Genomic DNA, 17,486 nt, shown 5'->3' with positions numbered 1-17,486 from the left:
TCTTTACCATTTCTAAGGGTGCAGTTCAGTAATTTTGGTTATATTCACACGACTGCACAACTTTCTTTTTCAAAGCAGCAATTCTGTCCCCCTGAAGCACTATCTCTCACCCCCAACCTCTGGTCACCTCTGGCCTGCTCTTCGTCTCCACACTGCTCTCCTAGCGGCTTCCTCGAAGCAGGGCCTACGCGCTGGCCCTCGTCCAGCTGGGTCTGGTCGGGTGGGCGGCGCCATCCCAGCGCCCCCCATGCAGCGTGTGAACCTCGTTCCTTATATGATGGAGGCGTGCCCTTTTGTGCTTTTTACCACACTGTTGGTTGCTGGGTTGCTTCCGCCTTTGCACTGTTGTGAGTGATGTGCACATGGCTGTGCTCTCTGCTCTAGTCTGTCGTTTCACTTCTCGCCAGTCGGTGCTAGGAGTGGAATTGCTGGGGCCCATGGCATTCCTTGAACTTTTTGGGGAACAAGAAACTGTATTCTACAAAGCCTGCAGTGGTTTACATTTCTACAAGCAATGTGTGGAGGCTTGACTTTCTCCACCTCTTTCCCCATGCCTGTTCCTTCCCCGTATCTAGCCATCTAGAAAAATTCAGAGGGCATTGCTGCCAACATTGAAGCTCACGCGCAGATTACTGCCTCCCCCGGCTGTTCCCATGTTCCTCTGGTCAGGGCCGCGATGTCAGGTGCGTCACCAGGGCCCCGGCAGGTGGCTTTCAGAGCCCAGGGCTGGCAGTTGGAGTCTACACCCAGATAACCTGATTTGTCACGTTTGCTGGCCAGCTCCTCCAGTGTCCCCTTTGGGCAGAGGCTCTGGGCCTTGCTTGGGAAGGGGGTGCTGCTCCTCGTGTCCTTCACCTCTGCATGCTGCTGGGCAGGCCTCCGTCAGCACATTGGCACAGGCTGCGCTTATTTGCTGAATGGCTGCTGGGCTCAGCAGCCTTGCCTGGCCCTGCCCTCTCAGCGCTCCTGGGCCTCCTGTGCCAGGCGTGAGTCAGCAAAGCGTCCGTGGACCAGCGGGGCTGAGCTGGACTTCCCCTGTCCTGGAAGGACAAGGTGTTGGCTTCATGGAAGCTGCCTGTGTGGCTGAGACAGACTGGCGGGCAAAGGAGCAGCATGCTCAGCAGGCCGAGAGCCGACAGGCCGCCCCCATGCGACCATGAGGGTGGCCCACAGCAGGCTGTTGACAGGCCAGGCCTGATGTCTGGATGCTGGGCGCCATGCAGTTGGCCCTGAGCAGCAGTGGAGAGACCTTGGTTTCTTAGGGCTTCAGGTACATTCAGGTAGCAGGCCAGGCCCTGCACCCTCTTCCCATCTCCCTGTGCACGCAGTGAGTGTGCCCTCCCTCTCCCCCACCCCAGGCTGGTGAGGAGTTCGTGGCGAAGACCCTAGGCAGCATCTCCACCAGCACGGACGCTGCGGCGGTTGTCCACAGCACGGACCTGGTGGTGGAGGCCATTGTGGAGAACCTGAAGCTGAAGAATGAGCTCTTCAAGAGGCTGGACAAGTTTGCTGCTGAGTACGTGACCCCTGGACGTCCTTGTCAGGCTGGGGCGGCCTCCCCGGGAAGAGTCTGATGCCGGGCACTCATCTTCCATGCCCCACAGCTGCCTCCGGAGATCTGCCACTGCTCCCTTCGGTCCCCGTCCTCAGTGCCAGTGTGCTTCCCGAGGCCTGACCTGATCTGGTCACCCGGTGTGGGGGGCGCTCTCAGTGGGGGGCAGTGCCTTCTCTGGCAGCAGCTGTGGGTGGGCCTGTCCTTGGTGCCCCTGGGAGCCTTGGTGTGATTGGAGGAAAGCCCCTCTGGCAGCCCCTGCCTGTTCCGAGCATCGTCTAAGCCTGGTGCTTGCAGTAGCGACAGCAAGGTGCTCTCCAGCCTCCCAGCGGGGCCTGCGCTGGGACTCTGCTGTGGGCCGCTGTGTTCTCGTGCACTGCACTTCTCAGCCCCTTTCCTCACATTCGCTCTTGGCTTTCAGCAGTCGCGGCGTAGTGGAGTCGGCTTTTCCTGTGGCCTAGCCATGCTGCACCCATCTCGGTTGGCATGAGCGTCAGAAGATCCTGTGACAAAGAAATCCTTAGGCAGCTACCAGTGACCTGTGACTAGTGGGGGGACACTCACATGGCAGCCTGCTACACAGAACTCGCAGAGCTTTCCAGCCTCTGTCTGGACAGCCCCTGCCCCTGAGGAGGGGGCGACCCGTCCTCCTGTCACCTGTCACCAGGCTGATACCCTCATATTGGGTTCGGTCCCCACGTGCGTGGGCTCCACCTACATTTAGGGGCTATGGAAACACTGTGAGGGATGCAGGAGCCCTCCTGTGGGTTGTGGGTTCCCGAGTAGGAAGGGCTGTGGGGAAAGTCCCCTCCGACCTTGGACAGGTGTGAGGCTTTTCTGGCCCTTATGTTCCTCATGGACAACTCCAGTTGAGGAATTGGGGTACATAACATCTGGTTTCGCCAGTGGCAGCTGCACACAGGGTGGTTCAGGACTCGTCCCGTGCATGTGTCCCGAGTGCCTGCTGCGTCAGGTGCGCGCTCGGCGCTCTCCCCTAACCTCAGTGCAACAGGTGGCCTGTGACAGGCAGCTGCACCGTGGGTGGCTGGTTCTCCGGCCTGCCGCCCTCCTCCCGCACGTTCCAGGTTTCATGTTAGATCAGCCCATTACAGCCAGGGTTTTTGGCATATGCCTTGAAGCAGTCACACGTTGCTCCCCGGCGTGTCCTTAGCATCAGACGCACCGGCTGTAACCGCAGGTGTGCGGCGCTGGTTACCGTCTCGGTCTGTGTGATCCAGAACAAAGTGGCCTAACGTGTCCCCGCCACTCAGCCACGTAGGGCTCTCCTGCCACATTCTGCCATTGGATCCACAGGCAGGAGGTGAGGCTTTGCTGCCTGCGTTTCAGGGAGAAACACAAGATGGCCCAGAGTCGGATGTGTCCAGGAGAGGAGGGTGGACTTGTCTGTGCTGGGGGGTGAGCTGTGCGCCGGCTCAGCCAGCTCATGGTGCTGGTGTGGTATTGTGAGGAGCCCCCCGTCCCTGGTTGGCTGGGAGGGGCTGTGCCGGAGAGCTGGGGGCCTGGATGGGGGTGGTCAGTGCCCCTGGCTTCCCCTTTTTGTGGGTAGTTCTTAATGTCCCATGAGAAGGCTCCACATTCCGAGTGTAACTCTCCGCTAGTCTATCACCCTTTGTTTGTAAGAGGACCCTGGGGCCTGGGGCTGGAAGTTCCGGTTCCACACTTGTTTCATGGAGGATCGTGATAATTTACGTATTTTCCACCACTGACCAGAAAGCCAGAAAACTAGAATTCTCACACTTGAGGGCCTCCCCGGTGGCGCAGCGGTTGAGCGCTGGGTTGCGAAGCTGCCCGCAGCCTCTGCGACGCCGGTTCAATCCCCGGCTACTCCCCGGCCACCGGAGGAGGGTCCCGCATGGCGCGCAGACCTCTCCTGCCGCCCGCTGCTCCCCTCAGCAGTGTCCTTCGGTCCTTCTGCCTGCTCTGCTCCCCGCTCTGGCTCTGGTGAATTCTCTCACCCTCCCGAGCTTCTGACTGTACCCAGTGCATGTATAAATAAATAAATCTTTAAAAAAAATTATTAAAAAAAAAAGAATTCTCACACTTGAAAACTTTCATATTTTTTAAAAGTAAAAGTCCCTCCATCTCACCATCAAGTTGGCACACTTGGCATTTGCCCAAGGAAGGTGGTGGTGGCCACCCTGACCTCCCTTCTGCCCTGGAGCCACCCCCCCACCCCCTGGCCTGTCTTTCACCTCATGCTTCTCTGCGTTCTTTCCGAGTGACTGGCTTCCTCTGCCCACTCGCTCTCCTTCCACCTGTCCCGTCTCAGTGCCCTAGTGTCATCTTGTTGCTGAGCAGGGATCTCCCCACCCTCATCAGAGGAGGCCCACCCCTTGGGCTATGCTGGGACCCACCTGTGGTTGAGTAGCTTTGGCTGCTTTGCGAGGTTTCTCCACAAGGTGGCGCTGCAGGAGAGCATAGAAGTCCTGCCTGTGGAAAAATTGGTGGGCCCAGCCTTTGACCCTGCTATTTACTGTGATCCTAAAAAGTAATTTTGCCTTAAGTCAGAATAGAGTTGTAATTATTACTGATTTTGTATTTATATACACAAGAAGATGGTGCTGCCTTTTTTGAGATGTTGTGAGCAGAATGCCTTGAGCTACATTCATGATACACGTGTGCCCCTTCTTCCCGGGACCTGCCTGTGTACCCTCCAACCTCTTCTGAACCATTTTCGTTTTCTTTTGTTTTCATTTTAATTCCAGTTCAATGGAAAAATAAGGCTTTCCACTTGAGAGGAAAGGCTCTTAGTTCCTGTGTATTACCAGAAGCTTCTTGTTGAGGATTCAGGTGTTTCTTTGCAGTTCCTTGTTTGCTGTGTGTCCAGGGTCCTTCCGGCATCCTTTCCTGTACTAGTTAGTCTCTGATTGCTGAGGCTTATTTTCTGTCTGAGGTTGTTGAAAAGTAGCTCATTCATCGTGAGTATTAACTAACACAATGGACAGGAGATACGTTGTTCCCTAAAATTAAGTTTGGTAAAGATTCAGTATGTCTTTGAAACAGGTAACTTAAATTAGTTAAATTAAAAATTTACAATTAAAATGAGCCAGGCCCCTTGCTTTCTGCCTCTGGTAGGACCATGCATCTTCCCGGAATGTCTTCTGGGGTGGGGCCCTGGAGGTGGGCCGTGACATTTATTTGCCCTGCCTCTGCCCGAGAGTGGTTCTGGCCATGTCCAAAGATGGGCTCGTCCTGACGTGCCTCACCTCTCTCTGCAGACACACCATTTTCGCCAGCAACACTTCCTCCCTGCAGATCACAAGCATTGCCAACGCCACCACCAGGCAGGACCGGTTTGCTGGGCTCCACTTCTTCAACCCTGTCCCCGTGATGAAGCTGGTCGAGGTCAGTGGGGGTCTGCTCGTGTGTGTCCACTTGTGGAGAGCTGCTGTATGCGTTGTCTGCTTGTCTGTGGTGTGTGCGCATCTACTGTGCCCATTGCCCGTCCCCGTCTGCATGTACTGTCTGCTTGCTCTGCCCACTCTCCATCTGCTTCTTCGCAGCCTGGCCCGCCTGGGCACTTGCGTTTCTCTGCTCAGAGTCTGTCCTTGCAGGCCCGAGGGAAAAGAGCACCTGGGAGCTAGGAAGGCTGTATGGTGAGTCTCCCTGGCCCTGCGCTGACCAGTGATGTCCAGAATCAGGACGCTGTTGTTGACTTGTTTGTGTAGCTGTCGGCATAAGGTGGTGAGGGCAGCGCTGGAGATCACTGCCTTGCGGACCCCAGAGAGGACAACCCCACATGTTGTGTGGGAGAGGCCAGTTTGCTTCAGGCATTAAAGGGCTGTGATTAGACACTCTGGCAGGACTGTACCACTTTGCCACGTGTAACAGGGCCAAACTACCATCCCCAGCTGAGGCACATCTCCTGTGTGGTGAGATCAGAGCTTTTAAAGCAGCTCCCCACAACCTTGACCTCCTGGCCACAAAGCCACCATGTGGAGGGGCGTGGCCAGGGTCACTGCCTGGGCCTTCCTGTCCAGGCTGCTTCTGCTGGCTTGCTTGGAGTCTTGGGTAGCGGGGGATGGAGTCAAAGTAGGCAATTTGCACATGAACTGTGGCAACTTGCCTTTTACAGGGGGCTAATTACAGGGTCTGGGGAGCAGCCGCTATTAAAGTAGCATTTGTTGTGAGGCTAAGGAGTTATTGCCGTGCGAAGTGTGGGGGACGTGGAGCCAGGCTGTCCTCGGGACCAGGCCGCCTGGGAAGGTGTAAGGGAGCTGTGCTTTTGCTGTGGCTTCTCCCTCGTTACCCCTCAACCCTACCCCGGCACAAACATTAGCTTCTAATTTAAGGATGACAGTATTTCTCTACCGTTTTCTCAAAGTGACGCCCTGACACAAGAATCTTGCGAGTATCTGTTCTGCTCAGCTTGCCCCAGCGACAAAGGTGTTGCTGAGGAAGTTGAGGAATGAAGGGCAGTACCTGGGGAGTGGAAGAAACAGCATTTACTCTTTTTTGTTTGTTTGTTTTTTTGTGGGATCCTCGCCGGCGGCTGGGTAACGAACCGGCGCTGCAGAGGCTGCGGGCAGCCTCGCAGTGCAGCGCTCAACCGCTGCGCCACCAGGGGAGGCCCAACAGCATTTACTCTTATGCAGAAAGAGCAAAGAGGTAGACTGGAGCGTTCCACATTGCGGTACTCAAAGGACTAATTAATTTTTATAGTTACTGTATCATTCATATGTGTATTTTGGAGATAAAGACATTCTGTGTAGATTGCCTTAAAATTCTAATAATATTTTTGACTGCTTTTATCTGATCATGTCCATCTTTGTCTTTGGTAACATAGCATTGTTTGTTACAGCTACTGCTTAGCAACTGTTAGCATTTTCTAGAAAATGTCCTTTGAACTTGTTCTTCTCTGTTTACTTTTTTTCCTTTAACTTTAGGCCTTTGTGTTGATGGTGAGCCCCAAAGTGAGTTGTCTCACAAGTGAACAGTTCTCTTGGGACTGGGTTTCTGTGTGCACGTGCACTTGTGTGTGTGTGTGTGTGTGTGTGCTTTTTTTCCAGACTGTTGGGAAGCAACATATGCAAGTAAATATCTCATTGGCATCTGTGGAATGAATGAACAGGTGTGCTTACAGGTATGCATGCCTCCTATTAAAAAACCTTGGCTATCAACTCCTTTGAGAAAGTACTTTTCATATGCCACGGTTAGCAGCCTTTGTCCCAGCTCCATCTCTCTGGTCCTGAAGCGTTTCCTCTTCTGAGCAGCGGAGCTGTTTGCCTGGTGCCTGCAGAGCAGCTCGGGCCCCTCTCAAGCCCTCAGCCCCATCTCCGTGGTGCTTCCCGGTCTGCCCTCCTTCCCGAGTGTCGAGTGTCCTTACATGCCCCACCCCCTCGCTGGGATCCCATTAAGGCCCTCATGATGGTAATTCTCTCCATTTAGATGGCACCTTTCATCCCTGCGCAGACAGCGCTCATTAAGCCCTCAGCCCTCTTACGGGGGTGGGGGGCGCTGTCAGCTTTCATTAGCCCATTTCACAGAAGACGGATGAGGCGTGGAGGCTGGAGGCTGATGTGACTTGCCTGAGCGCATATAAAGGGTGTGATGTAGAAGCCAAGCCTGTTTGCGTTGACTCTTGTCGAAGATCCTAAGGGGCATTTAAATTACATATATTTATATATAATTTAAGTTTGTGTCCGCCTGGTCTCTTAATTTCCAAAATCTAATTCCTGACTGGTGAATGCCCCCAGTGTTGGCTGAGGGCTGACTGCCAACTGGGGTGCTTGGAGCTGGGACAGCAAGCCTACTCTACACTGACACCCCCAGGAACCCCAGGGGTAGCCACAGTCTTCCCGGGGTGGTCTGGAAAGGAAAGGAAAGGAAAGGAAAGTTGTTGCTGGAAAGGAAAGCTGCCACTGTAGCCCAAGCCTGTCCTGAAGCGAGAGCTGCTGGCTTTGGGGTGCCAGTGAGGAGAGCGTGGGGGCTGGATGGGGAGACTCAGCTCATGAACCTGAGACCTTGTGACTCAGGGAGAGCCATTAACTTTCCTGGGTGCTTCTCTGTAGCCAGGGGAGTGGGCTGACCTGCGCACCCTCAGGTGGTGTTCACACCCCGCATACTGCCTCACCTTCCTGATGACGTCACAGCATCGGGGACACACCAGAGATCCTGGCATTTGCCAGTTGTGGAGAGAGTGATTTAGTGTCACGTGAATGTGAAGATACTGTCCAGGCCAGAGAGCCAGTGAATGGTGTGACGGGGACTCAGACTCTGTCTCTGTCAGGGACAGAGCCTTAATGCCCCCTCAGATGCATGGGTATATGCTGCCAGCCCTGATTTGGGGCATCTGTCATATGTACTGTCCTAAAGTGCACACTTGGCTGAGAGCCTTCCTCTGTCCCGATGAGCTGGGCCATGCCGCCTGTGCTGTGGCCTCTGTGCGTGCTTCATTGTGCTGTCCTCATGTGCTATTCTCACATTGTGCAGTCACTGCTCTCTGGTCCTGACCTGCTCTACTTTGCGTTTGCAGGTCATCAAGACCCCCATGACCAGCCAGAAGACATTTGAGTCTGTGATGGACTTCACCAAGGCCCTGGGAAAGCATCCTGTGTCTTGCAAGGTAGCGCTTGGGAGGCTGCGGAGGGCTGATTCAGGACCAGGCCACTTCTGGGGTGTCCTGCTCATGTCAGGGGTGCCATGAGGGGCAAGATGGGCTTCCTTCCCGGTGCTCGAAAGCCAGCCCATGGCCCTGGCACTCCCTGACGTCAGGATGGAGCCTGGACCTCTTCTGAGAAGAGGTCCCACTCTGTCTGGGTCCTGGCTCTTGACCGTCATGGCTATTGGTCATAAATGGCTTGTGACCACTTCAGCTACAGCTTCTGTGGGGCCCCGGGGACCCCTGTATGTGGAACAGCCTAGTAGACACTGTGTCCCAAAGAGAACGCGGGGGCGTCATGTTTGGAACACAGGGCTGGTGCACAAGCACTAGCTCACAGGAGAGTCCTTGCTGCCGCAGCGTGACCTTGGCACAGGCAGGTAGGGAACCTGTATCCTCTAGGGGGCCCCCTGGGGCTTCCAGGGGCCTTTCTTGGTCAGTTACACTGGCTCTTAATGTGGCATGCAGGCGGTTACAGCCACACCTAGAACATACCTGGAGTGTGTGCCTCAGGGCCCATGGTCCGTGGGGTGGCCACTCACTGGTGCTGTCATGGGAAAGCTGCCCTCTAGCTCTGGCACTTATGAGCTGGGTAACCTTGGGCAAGTTACTCAGCCTCCCTGTGCCCATGTCTTCTACCTCACATGGAGGTAGTGGTAGTACCTGTGTCACGGGGTTCAACAAGAGGTGAGCTATTTCTTTTTTATTTCTTTTTAATTTTACATATTTTTTACGTCATTTTGCATTTTTACACAATGTATGCATTTTCATCAGGGTTATAGTCCCCATATAATTCCCACCCCTCTTGTTTTCATCTTACTCCCCCTTCCCCCCCACCATAGTGTGTCTCTGGTTTATAGTTGCTTGTTGATTTTGATTTTTACTCTATTATAGTCTTTTTCCTGGTCCCTTATTTAGGTTTTCTAAACTCTTGCTATGAGTGAGACCATCTGGTATTTTTCTTTTTCTTTCTGGCTTATTTCACTGAGCATGATCCCTTCCAGCGCCATCCACGTTGCTGCAAATTGCATGTTTATCTTTTTTGATTGCTGAGTAATATTCCATGGTGTATATGTACCACATCTTCTTGATCCAGTCATCTATTTTGGGGCATGTAGGTTGTTTCCAAAGCTTAGCTATTGTAAACAGTGCTGCTATAGACATAGGGGTGCAGGTGCCCTTTTGAATTAATGTTTCTGTGTCCTTTGGGTAAATAACCCAGGAGAGGGATTGCTGGATCATATGCCAGCTCCATCTTTAGCAGGTTGAGGAATCTCCACACAGTTCTCCATAGTGGTTGGACCAGTTTGCACTCCCATCAGCAGAGCAGGAGAGTTCCTTTTTCTCCACACCCTCGCCAACATTTGTTGTTGCTCGTTTTTTTAATATGTGCCATTCTCACTGGTGTAAGATGGTTTCTCATGGTAGTTTTGATTTGCATTTCCCTGATGACAAGTGATGTTGAACATTTTTTCATATGCCTGTTGGCCATTTGCATTTCCTCTTTGGAGAAGTTTCTTTTTAGCTCTTCTGCCCATTTTTTGACTGGATTATTTACTTTGTTTTTGTTGAGTCTCATCAGCTCTTTGTAGATTTTTGTGATCAGTCCTTTATCATTAGTGTTACATGCAAAATTGTTCTCCTAGTCAGTGGGGTGTCTCTTCGTTTTGGTTCCTGTCTCTTTTGCTGTGCAGAAACTCTTTAATTTGATGTAGTCCCTGTTTATCTTTGCCTTTGCTATCGCTGCTTTGGGTGATGTGTCTTTAAAGATGTTTTTGAGGTGCTTGTCACATAGTGTTTCGCCTATATTTCCTTCTATATATTTTGTGGTTTCAGGTCTTATGTCTAGTTCCTTAATCCATTTTGAGTTGGTTTTTGTGCATGGTGTGAGGTAGTAGTCAAGCTTCATTCTTTTGCATGTAGCGACCCAATTTTCCCAGCACCATTTATTGAACAAACTGTCTTTGTTCCATTGCATATTCTTTGCTCCTTTGTCAAAGATTAGTTGACCATAGATCTGTGGGTTTATTTCTGGATTTTCTATTCAGTTCCATTGGTCCATTTGTCTGTTCTTATACCAATACCATGCAATTTAGGTTATTTTGGCTTTGTAGTATAGTTTGAAGTCTGGGAGTGTGAAACCTCCATTCCCTTCTTTTTTTTTTTTTTTTTTTTTTTTTTTTTTTAGGAGAGCTTTGGCTATTCAGGGGTTTTAGTGGCTCCATGTGAATTTTATAAATATTTGTTCTTTTTCTTTGAAGACCGTCATTGAAATTTTTATTGGAATGGCATTGAATCTGTAGATTGCTTTTGGTAGGATGGCCATTTTGGTAATGTTTATTCTTCCAATCCATGAGCAGGGGATGTCTTTCCATTTCTTTGCGTCTTCTATTTCTTTTAACAGTGTTTTATAGTTTTCTTTGTATCGGTCCTTTACTTCTTTTGTTAGGTTTATTCCCAAGTTTTGTTTAAATAATAAAAGGGATGGTTTTCTTGATTTCTTCTTTTTCAGATTTATTGTTTGTGTATAGGAAGGCTACTGATTTTTGTGTGTTGATTTTGTATCCTGCTACTTTACTAAACTGATTGGTTAGTTGGATTAGTTTTTCTGTGGAGTTTTTGAGGTTCTCTATGTATATTATCATATCATCTGCAAATAGTGATAGTTTAACTTCTTCCTTCCCTATTTGGATTCCTTGTATGTCTTTCTCTTGTCTTATTGCTCTGGCTAGGAAGAAGTGAGCTATTTCTAAAGTTCTAGAACAGTACCTGGCACACGGTAAGTAAAGTGGAGTTAATATTAAGTTTGAAAAAGGTAAGGCAAATAGTCACAAAAAATTACATGGCTTTAGCAAAGGACGGAGTCTATTCATATCCACTAGTATTATGGGAGCCTCTGTCTCTGCATCCCTAACAGTACTGAGTGTTTTTATAATGGGGAAAAACCTGCATCAGTACTGTCATTGGCAAAATGCTGTCGTTCTAATGATTATTCTTTCAGTGCCAGTGAATATCAAGTGTTTGCTGAGTTTCACACTGTTTTCCTCATTCCAAGCTTTTTATGGGAGCTGATATTCTCTGCCTACACGCTGTGTCTCACCCCTGTAGAGACTGTTCAGTCTGTAGGCCCACCGCATGCACTGTGCCTGTGAACTTGGGCACCTTGTCCTTTGTTCCTGTGAGAAACTCCTTTGAAGCTGAGAAGCTCTTTCGCCCTCGCTATAAAATCAGCATTGTTTCCTTAGCATAGTCTTGGTCAAACTGAAGCAGCTCTTGTGTGTGTCTGTCCTGTGGAGGCAGGGGAGGGGCATTTCAGCTTGTCCAGAGTTCAGGGGGCCAGGTCAAAGCCCGTGAGGGTCAGCTCTCTGACCTCTGATGATGGCAGTGATGCAGGTATGAGGGATGGAGCACCTGTCTGTACAAGGCAGGAGCACGGGGCCCAGGGCTAGCTAGCGTGGGGGTTCAGCCTGCAGCAGGTTACAGTCTATTGATGAGAGGCCCCTAGTTCCTGAGTGGAATGATGTTACATGACTGCCACCCCCAAAATGGCCAACTTGGATAACTCCACAGCACCCCCAACCCCACCCCCAAATAGAAGGGGAGATGGAGTCCAGATCCCATACTAGGCCCTCCACGAGGATCCACTCTCTGGGTGGTGTCTGTGCAAGGCCAGCGTCCATCAAGGTCCCTGGCTGCTGGCCCGTTGGTCCTGCTCCCCTTCCCAACCCGTACTTACCCTGTACTGGGAGTGAGGAAATCCTGAGGAGCATGAGAAGGGTCGCAGCAAACCGGGGAGGTTGTGCTCTCTTGAGGGTTGTTGGTTCCTGAAAGGGAGGTGGGAGGAATGAGGAGAATGGGCTCCTGCTGGGGACTGGGTGAAGAGCCTGTGCTCTGTGTAGCAGCCAGAAGGTACTGGAATGGGGCCCACTGTGCCACCCTGAGGCCAATCCCTTCCCGTGACACCACTACCTTGATATGTCTTTAATTCAGGATGCCGCCCTGAGGACACTGAGTTTGATTTTTTTGTTGAAGTCCTATAATTGCTGGATGAGCCAGCATCGACGTGCAGGAGGGCGACGAGGCTGTGCAGGAACTCTAAACAAATTTTGAAAATGCATCGCTTGATGACAGAGAGTAGCATAGGCTTGTCATGTAGTGCAGACAGGAGAAATTCAGTGAAACTTGGCCTGCTTCTGTGTTTCTCTCTCAAACAGGATACTCCCGGGTTTATCGTGAACCGTCTGCTGGTGCCGTACCTCATGGAGGCCATCAGGCTGTACGAGCGAGGTAGGAGCCCAAGCTTGGCCCACAGCTTCACCCAGCTCAGGAACAGCGTTGCAGCTCAGAGAGGGTATGTCCTGGGTCCCGTGAAGCCTCCGGGCCCGGACCCTGGGAACCCACTTCCCATAGGCCAGCCAGAGCGATGGCATGGGCATCAATTTATATCGTGGGTCCATTACAATAACAGTAATGGAGAAATCATGGGCTAAGGAACCTTTAAAGTTCCTTAGGGTTGTGTGACGTGTGAGCAGGACCTTCCTCACACCCCTTCCGGCCTTACTGGGTAACAAGGAGGTGCCGTGTTTTTCACCGTAAGAACGGTCTAGAATGTTCTCCTCAATATTTGTTGGTCAACAAAGTGCTTTCCCCTTTTGTGGAAACATACAACCCAGCACCTGCAACGAGACCTTGGGTCATGAAAAAGGTGGGTCTGCCTTTCCGTCTGCCTTCCCGGCCCCTGTTCTGTGAGGGTCGCCGTGGGGCCACCCCACAGGCGCATGGGCCTCCCGAGGACAGGGTGAGCACCTGGCCTGCTTGTTCCAGTTACTCCTTGCTCAAGTGCTCGCTCCCGATGCTGTTGTTTTAGAAACAGCACGTTTCTCCCCGCTCCTCCCCGGAGATGAAAGCACATTTGCCTCCTCACAATCTGCTTTAAATATGAAAGCATCTCTGTGGTTTATGGAGGCATTGGCCTTACTGTGGCTCCAAGAGCAAACCGGCACTTCTGTGTTTATCTGTCAACAAACATGCCTAGTTACACCTCCCAGGAGGGGAAGTGTCTCCCCGACCTTGAAAGGCAGGTTGTTTTTGGTGTGATGTTCGGGACAGAGCACGTGGTGATCGCTCTTCCCCCGAATCAGCCGCTTGGCTCTGTTTTCCCACATGCCCTGTATCTGACCGTGAGCTGAGGGCGCTTTGCGCTTGCTCCCCCATGACCAGGGTCCCTCACTGCGCTCAGCAGGCACCCAGGGCTGTGGCTCCGCAGGCGCGCTGCGCTCTGACCCGTGTCTCCCCTTCTCCCTCCTCGGGCCTGCGCAGAGCTGGGGCTTGTTCTCTGGACTTGGGTGCTCCTGGCACTTGGCACAGAGCCAGTTTCTTCTGTTCTCTGTGTCTGTGGCCATCTCACCCCACCCCACCAGAGTACTGGTACAGCACAGGGGGTTAGGCCATGCTGGGGCTACAGGCTGCCTGGTGCAGCTGGGGTGCGTCCCACAGAGACAGACGGGAGGGTGCTGGGGAGCAGGGAGCAGCAGGTCAGGCCAAGAAGCTTTCCTTCATGTCCAGCCAATGGGGCTTTTACTCCCAGGCCAAAGTGGGGTTCCGTGCATGTGCCCTCCTCTCTGGAGAGGGTGTTGGCTCCTCAAGGATGTGTTCCCCTAAAGAAGGGTAGGGATGATACGGGTGAGATGCCACCCCAGTGACCCCCATTTGGACACTGGCCTCTGTTTTCTCTCTCCCGTTGCTTCTTCAGCTCTGAATGACTCTTAACAGAAATTTTAGTTGTGTAGACTTTGTGGAAGTATTTACATTTTTTTCGTATTATTTCTTCATACTAATTTTTGAAACCCAGGGGTCCTCAGGGGCACTCTGAATCTGCAGTTACAGCCTTGCCTCTAAGGCCACTGTCTGTCCTTGGCCGTCTGTGGCTAGAGGAGCTGAGGCGAGCGGGAGCCATTGTGCTGCGCCCCTTAGCAGAGGAAGCCATGGATATGTGAGACTGTGAATACCACTGGAGGGAACGGACTGGTCCTGACCTTGAGTCCTGAGTCTGTCTGAGCATAAACGCCACTCATCAGCTGCCAAGCTGTCCTCTCCCTGGTGGTGCTGGGGTCTTCCTGGGCCTGCCGCGCTGGCTCTGCGGGCAGTCCTGGCTGTTCAGATGCCCTCCTGTCACTGCAGTGCTCGTGTGCTGGTCCCGCTTGTCCTTGACAGTCCAGGTCTAGGTCATTTTTGCTCTTTGGTTTCCTGCTGCTTGAAACTCTGCTGCCAGGTCTTCTGGGTGAGTAGTCGGTGAAGCACCAGTAATGTCAGCTGGAAAAACCAGTTGGGATTTTAATGCCTGGATCGCCTTGAAGTCCTTGGGCCTGTCTCTGGTACCGCATGTGTTTGTTTTTTGTTTTTTGGGGTTTTTTTTGTAAAAAAATAACAGTCTCAGAGACATTCAAGTGGTTAATGTCATACATGCCTAAAATCTTAAATGTTTAGGTATGAAATTCTCTCAGTATCTTAACGTTTTCTCCTTTTTTTTAGCTTTGCATGAGTTACCTTTTCTTTATATTTTAGAACAAAATTCTACAGAGAGCCCCTTATTACAGAATGTCCCAGTTCTGAGAATAGGAACAGGCTGCTTTCTGTTAAGAACTTTCCTGGGCCTGGAACAATGTGTTAAGGGTAAAATTCGAAGGAAAAAGAAAATCAGCTCTTGTCTTCATCCACCTGAGACACTTTCAGATTCGCACTACAGTTCTGAAATCAGGGTTTAGCTTTTCTTTAAGCATCTGGTCTGAAAGGTTCACATGAATGTGATTTGCTGGGAATATTCATTGTTATAAAATCAAGAAAACCAGAAAGGAAGAATGTACATGTAATATCTGCAGCATATACAAAAACATAAAGCTTTGTTCTTTTATTAAAAACAATCAGAAAACCCCCATGTTTATTAAAAAGTAAGCTGTAGTTTTACATGCTGTTCTAGTAACTTCCTCCAGTTGGGAGGCCCCAGCCTGCTATAAGGTCAGTGATGCATCCAGGAGCAAAGAGCAGACTCACGCACAGAGTAGCTTGGTGGGACAGGTCCTAACATTGTGTGGCCTGTCCAGCACCAGGTCCCTCTCAGATGCGAGCTCGCCCGCGTGGGAAGTAGTATGGCTCCAGATGCGTTCTGATTGTGCCAACTTGTGAAAATCCAGTAATTCTGGGACTGGCCGCATGACAAGGAGAATTGAGGGAAATTAAGTGGTGACCCAGCGCTGCCCATTCTCCACAGGTGACGCGTCCAAGGAGGACATTGACACTGCCATGAAGCTGGGAGCCAGCTACCCCATTGGCCCCTTTGAACTTATTGACTACGTTGGACTGGACACCACCAAGTTCATCATGGACGGTAGGATTGGAATTCTCTGTTTTCTGCCTTTAATGGAGTGGAGGCTGTCTCTCTCACTTACCAAGTGCAATGCCTTTGTAAGCAGAAATGAGCAGGGATTTCGGGGGGCCATGCCCAGGCCTACCCCACCAGCGAAAGCTTCACACTAATAGGTGACAGAAGGGAACACGTGCCCATCTCATGTCTCTTCAAGGGTAACCTTTTTTTTTTAACTTTACATGTTGAAGTGAGTAGAGTCCTGGGAAAGAACAAAGTCAGCACAGGCAGGTCCCTGACCTTAGCATGTGCATCGATCGTTCTGTGTACCGTGACCACAGCCCAGTGTCAAAAGCAGCAGTTGACACTGGTCTACTGTCGTGTTATCTTAGGCTGATTTGTGTAGCCTCCGCCACAGTCAGGACACACTACCAAGTAGAGAGATGGTATCCACTTGGCTGCAGTGCCTGCAGAGACAGGGTCAGAGTGATCGCTAAGCCTGGATGACCGGCTGAATGTAGAGTGTGCCCTGATGGCCCACAGAGAACGCTTTTGTATCTGGAAGGAGCAAGGAGGGTTCTGGTTGAAAGATGCAAAACCCTGTGGTAGTGAAATCAGAGTTTTCACACGTTCTGCAAGTTGTTTACCCAGCCGATGACTGGGTTCTGTTTGAGCCCTTGGAGCTTGGCATCTGCCATTGCCCGGAAGGGCTTGGTGAACAGCGGGTTGGTGGTGCCGCTACAGCTGCCCCGTGGTCACTCCCGAAGGCCTCTCGCTCCCATGCTCTGTCCACAGCCTTGCCTCCCAGCACACCCTGCACCCCCCATTAGCACTCTCCCTGCTCTCCACAGGTTGGCATGAAATGGATTCCAAGAACCCCTTGTTTCAGCCCAGCCCATCCTTGAATAAGCTGGTAGCAGAGAAGAAGTTGGGCAAGAAAAGTGGAGAAGGCTTCTATAAGTACAAGTGATGCAGCAGCGGGCCGGGCAGAGCCTGCCAGGAGGTACCACCAGCTCCCCCAAGTGCCGGACGCCAGTGCTCACACTGCAGCCCTTCCACATGCTTTTGTAATCTATGCGAATTATCTACACTAGGTACAGTAGTAGCAGACTCCTCCATTGAGAACTAACTCCCTTTTTTAAGTCTACTTGTTTCTGTGTATTTTCTAAAAGGCTTTACACCCTGGGTGCCTTGGAGCAAACGTTTGAACCGAGTCATTTCCTTAAAGAATGGCTCGGGTGCATTCCCTGGTGAAGGGGAACGCCCCTCCTCCGGGAGTGAGCCATGTCCTCAGCGCCACGCGTGCCACAGCCGTCCACTCACGCCTGGGGGCTGCGGCTCTCCCCTACCTCTGCCCGAGGAGCGCCATCTCCCTGCAGCTTCAGGCCTCGCTGACAGCCTGGGCCGAGGTCAGGTGTCATGTGTTTACTCATCTGGACACCCTGCCAGCTGGGGGCAGAGTCTGTGTGGGCCTGGTGTGCAGGGCACAGTCGAGTCTGCAGTCTGAATGATCACTGTCTCTCGTCTTCATGAGAAATCTTTGCTGTGAACTGCCTACAAGAGTTGACTCTAATGACATGTAGTCTTTCAGTCTGTGAAAATTTGAATTGAAATAAACAAATGCAATAAACAAATTTTAAACCATCGTGTGCTCAGATGCTTGCCAAGGAGCAGGTCTCCCGGTGTCCTGGGCAGTGGGTGTGGCCCGTGGCCTGGTGGGCAGGGCCTGTGGGAGCCAGCACGTGTGTGTTCTGGCCCAGCCGTCTCTCCACGTTTCTTACCAGGAAAGCGATACTCAGGGCACAGAAAACAGCTTTTAAGGCACATCTGTTTCTTCTTTGCCAACAAAGAGAAATAGTGTAATATAAACTTCTTTTAATCATTGGCTTGAGAAAAGTTATCTCCCCAGATAGAATTTTGAAGCTGGAAAGACATCAGAAACCCCGCGGTCC

General features: G+C 51.5%; 1 protein-coding gene across 1 annotated transcript in view; it reads left to right on the top strand.

Moving 5' to 3' along the window:
* HADH (hydroxyacyl-CoA dehydrogenase) overlaps window positions 1-17,202 on the top strand; it is a 34,216-nt gene extending 17,014 nt beyond the window's left edge. The window contains exons 3-8 of the mRNA XM_037509577.2: window positions 1,359-1,516; window positions 4,792-4,918; window positions 8,049-8,138; window positions 12,389-12,461; window positions 15,442-15,558; window positions 16,386-17,202. Of these exons, the coding sequence (XP_037365474.1) occupies window positions 1,359-1,516; window positions 4,792-4,918; window positions 8,049-8,138; window positions 12,389-12,461; window positions 15,442-15,558; window positions 16,386-16,504 (684 nt within the window). The 3' untranslated portion in view covers window positions 16,505-17,202. The remainder of the gene's footprint in view (window positions 1-1,358; window positions 1,517-4,791; window positions 4,919-8,048; window positions 8,139-12,388; window positions 12,462-15,441; window positions 15,559-16,385) is intronic.
* The last annotated feature ends 284 nt before the right edge of the window (window positions 17,203-17,486 follow it).

The sequence above is a fragment of the Talpa occidentalis genome, unplaced genomic scaffold (genome assembly GCF_014898055.3).
Source record: "Talpa occidentalis isolate TD23 unplaced genomic scaffold, MPIMG_talOcc4v2.1 talOcc4.13, whole genome shotgun sequence".
Taxonomy (NCBI): Eukaryota; Metazoa; Chordata; class Mammalia; order Eulipotyphla; family Talpidae; genus Talpa; species Talpa occidentalis.
Note: the sequence above shows the minus strand (reverse complement) of the source record. Positions and strands in the feature narration are given on the sequence as shown.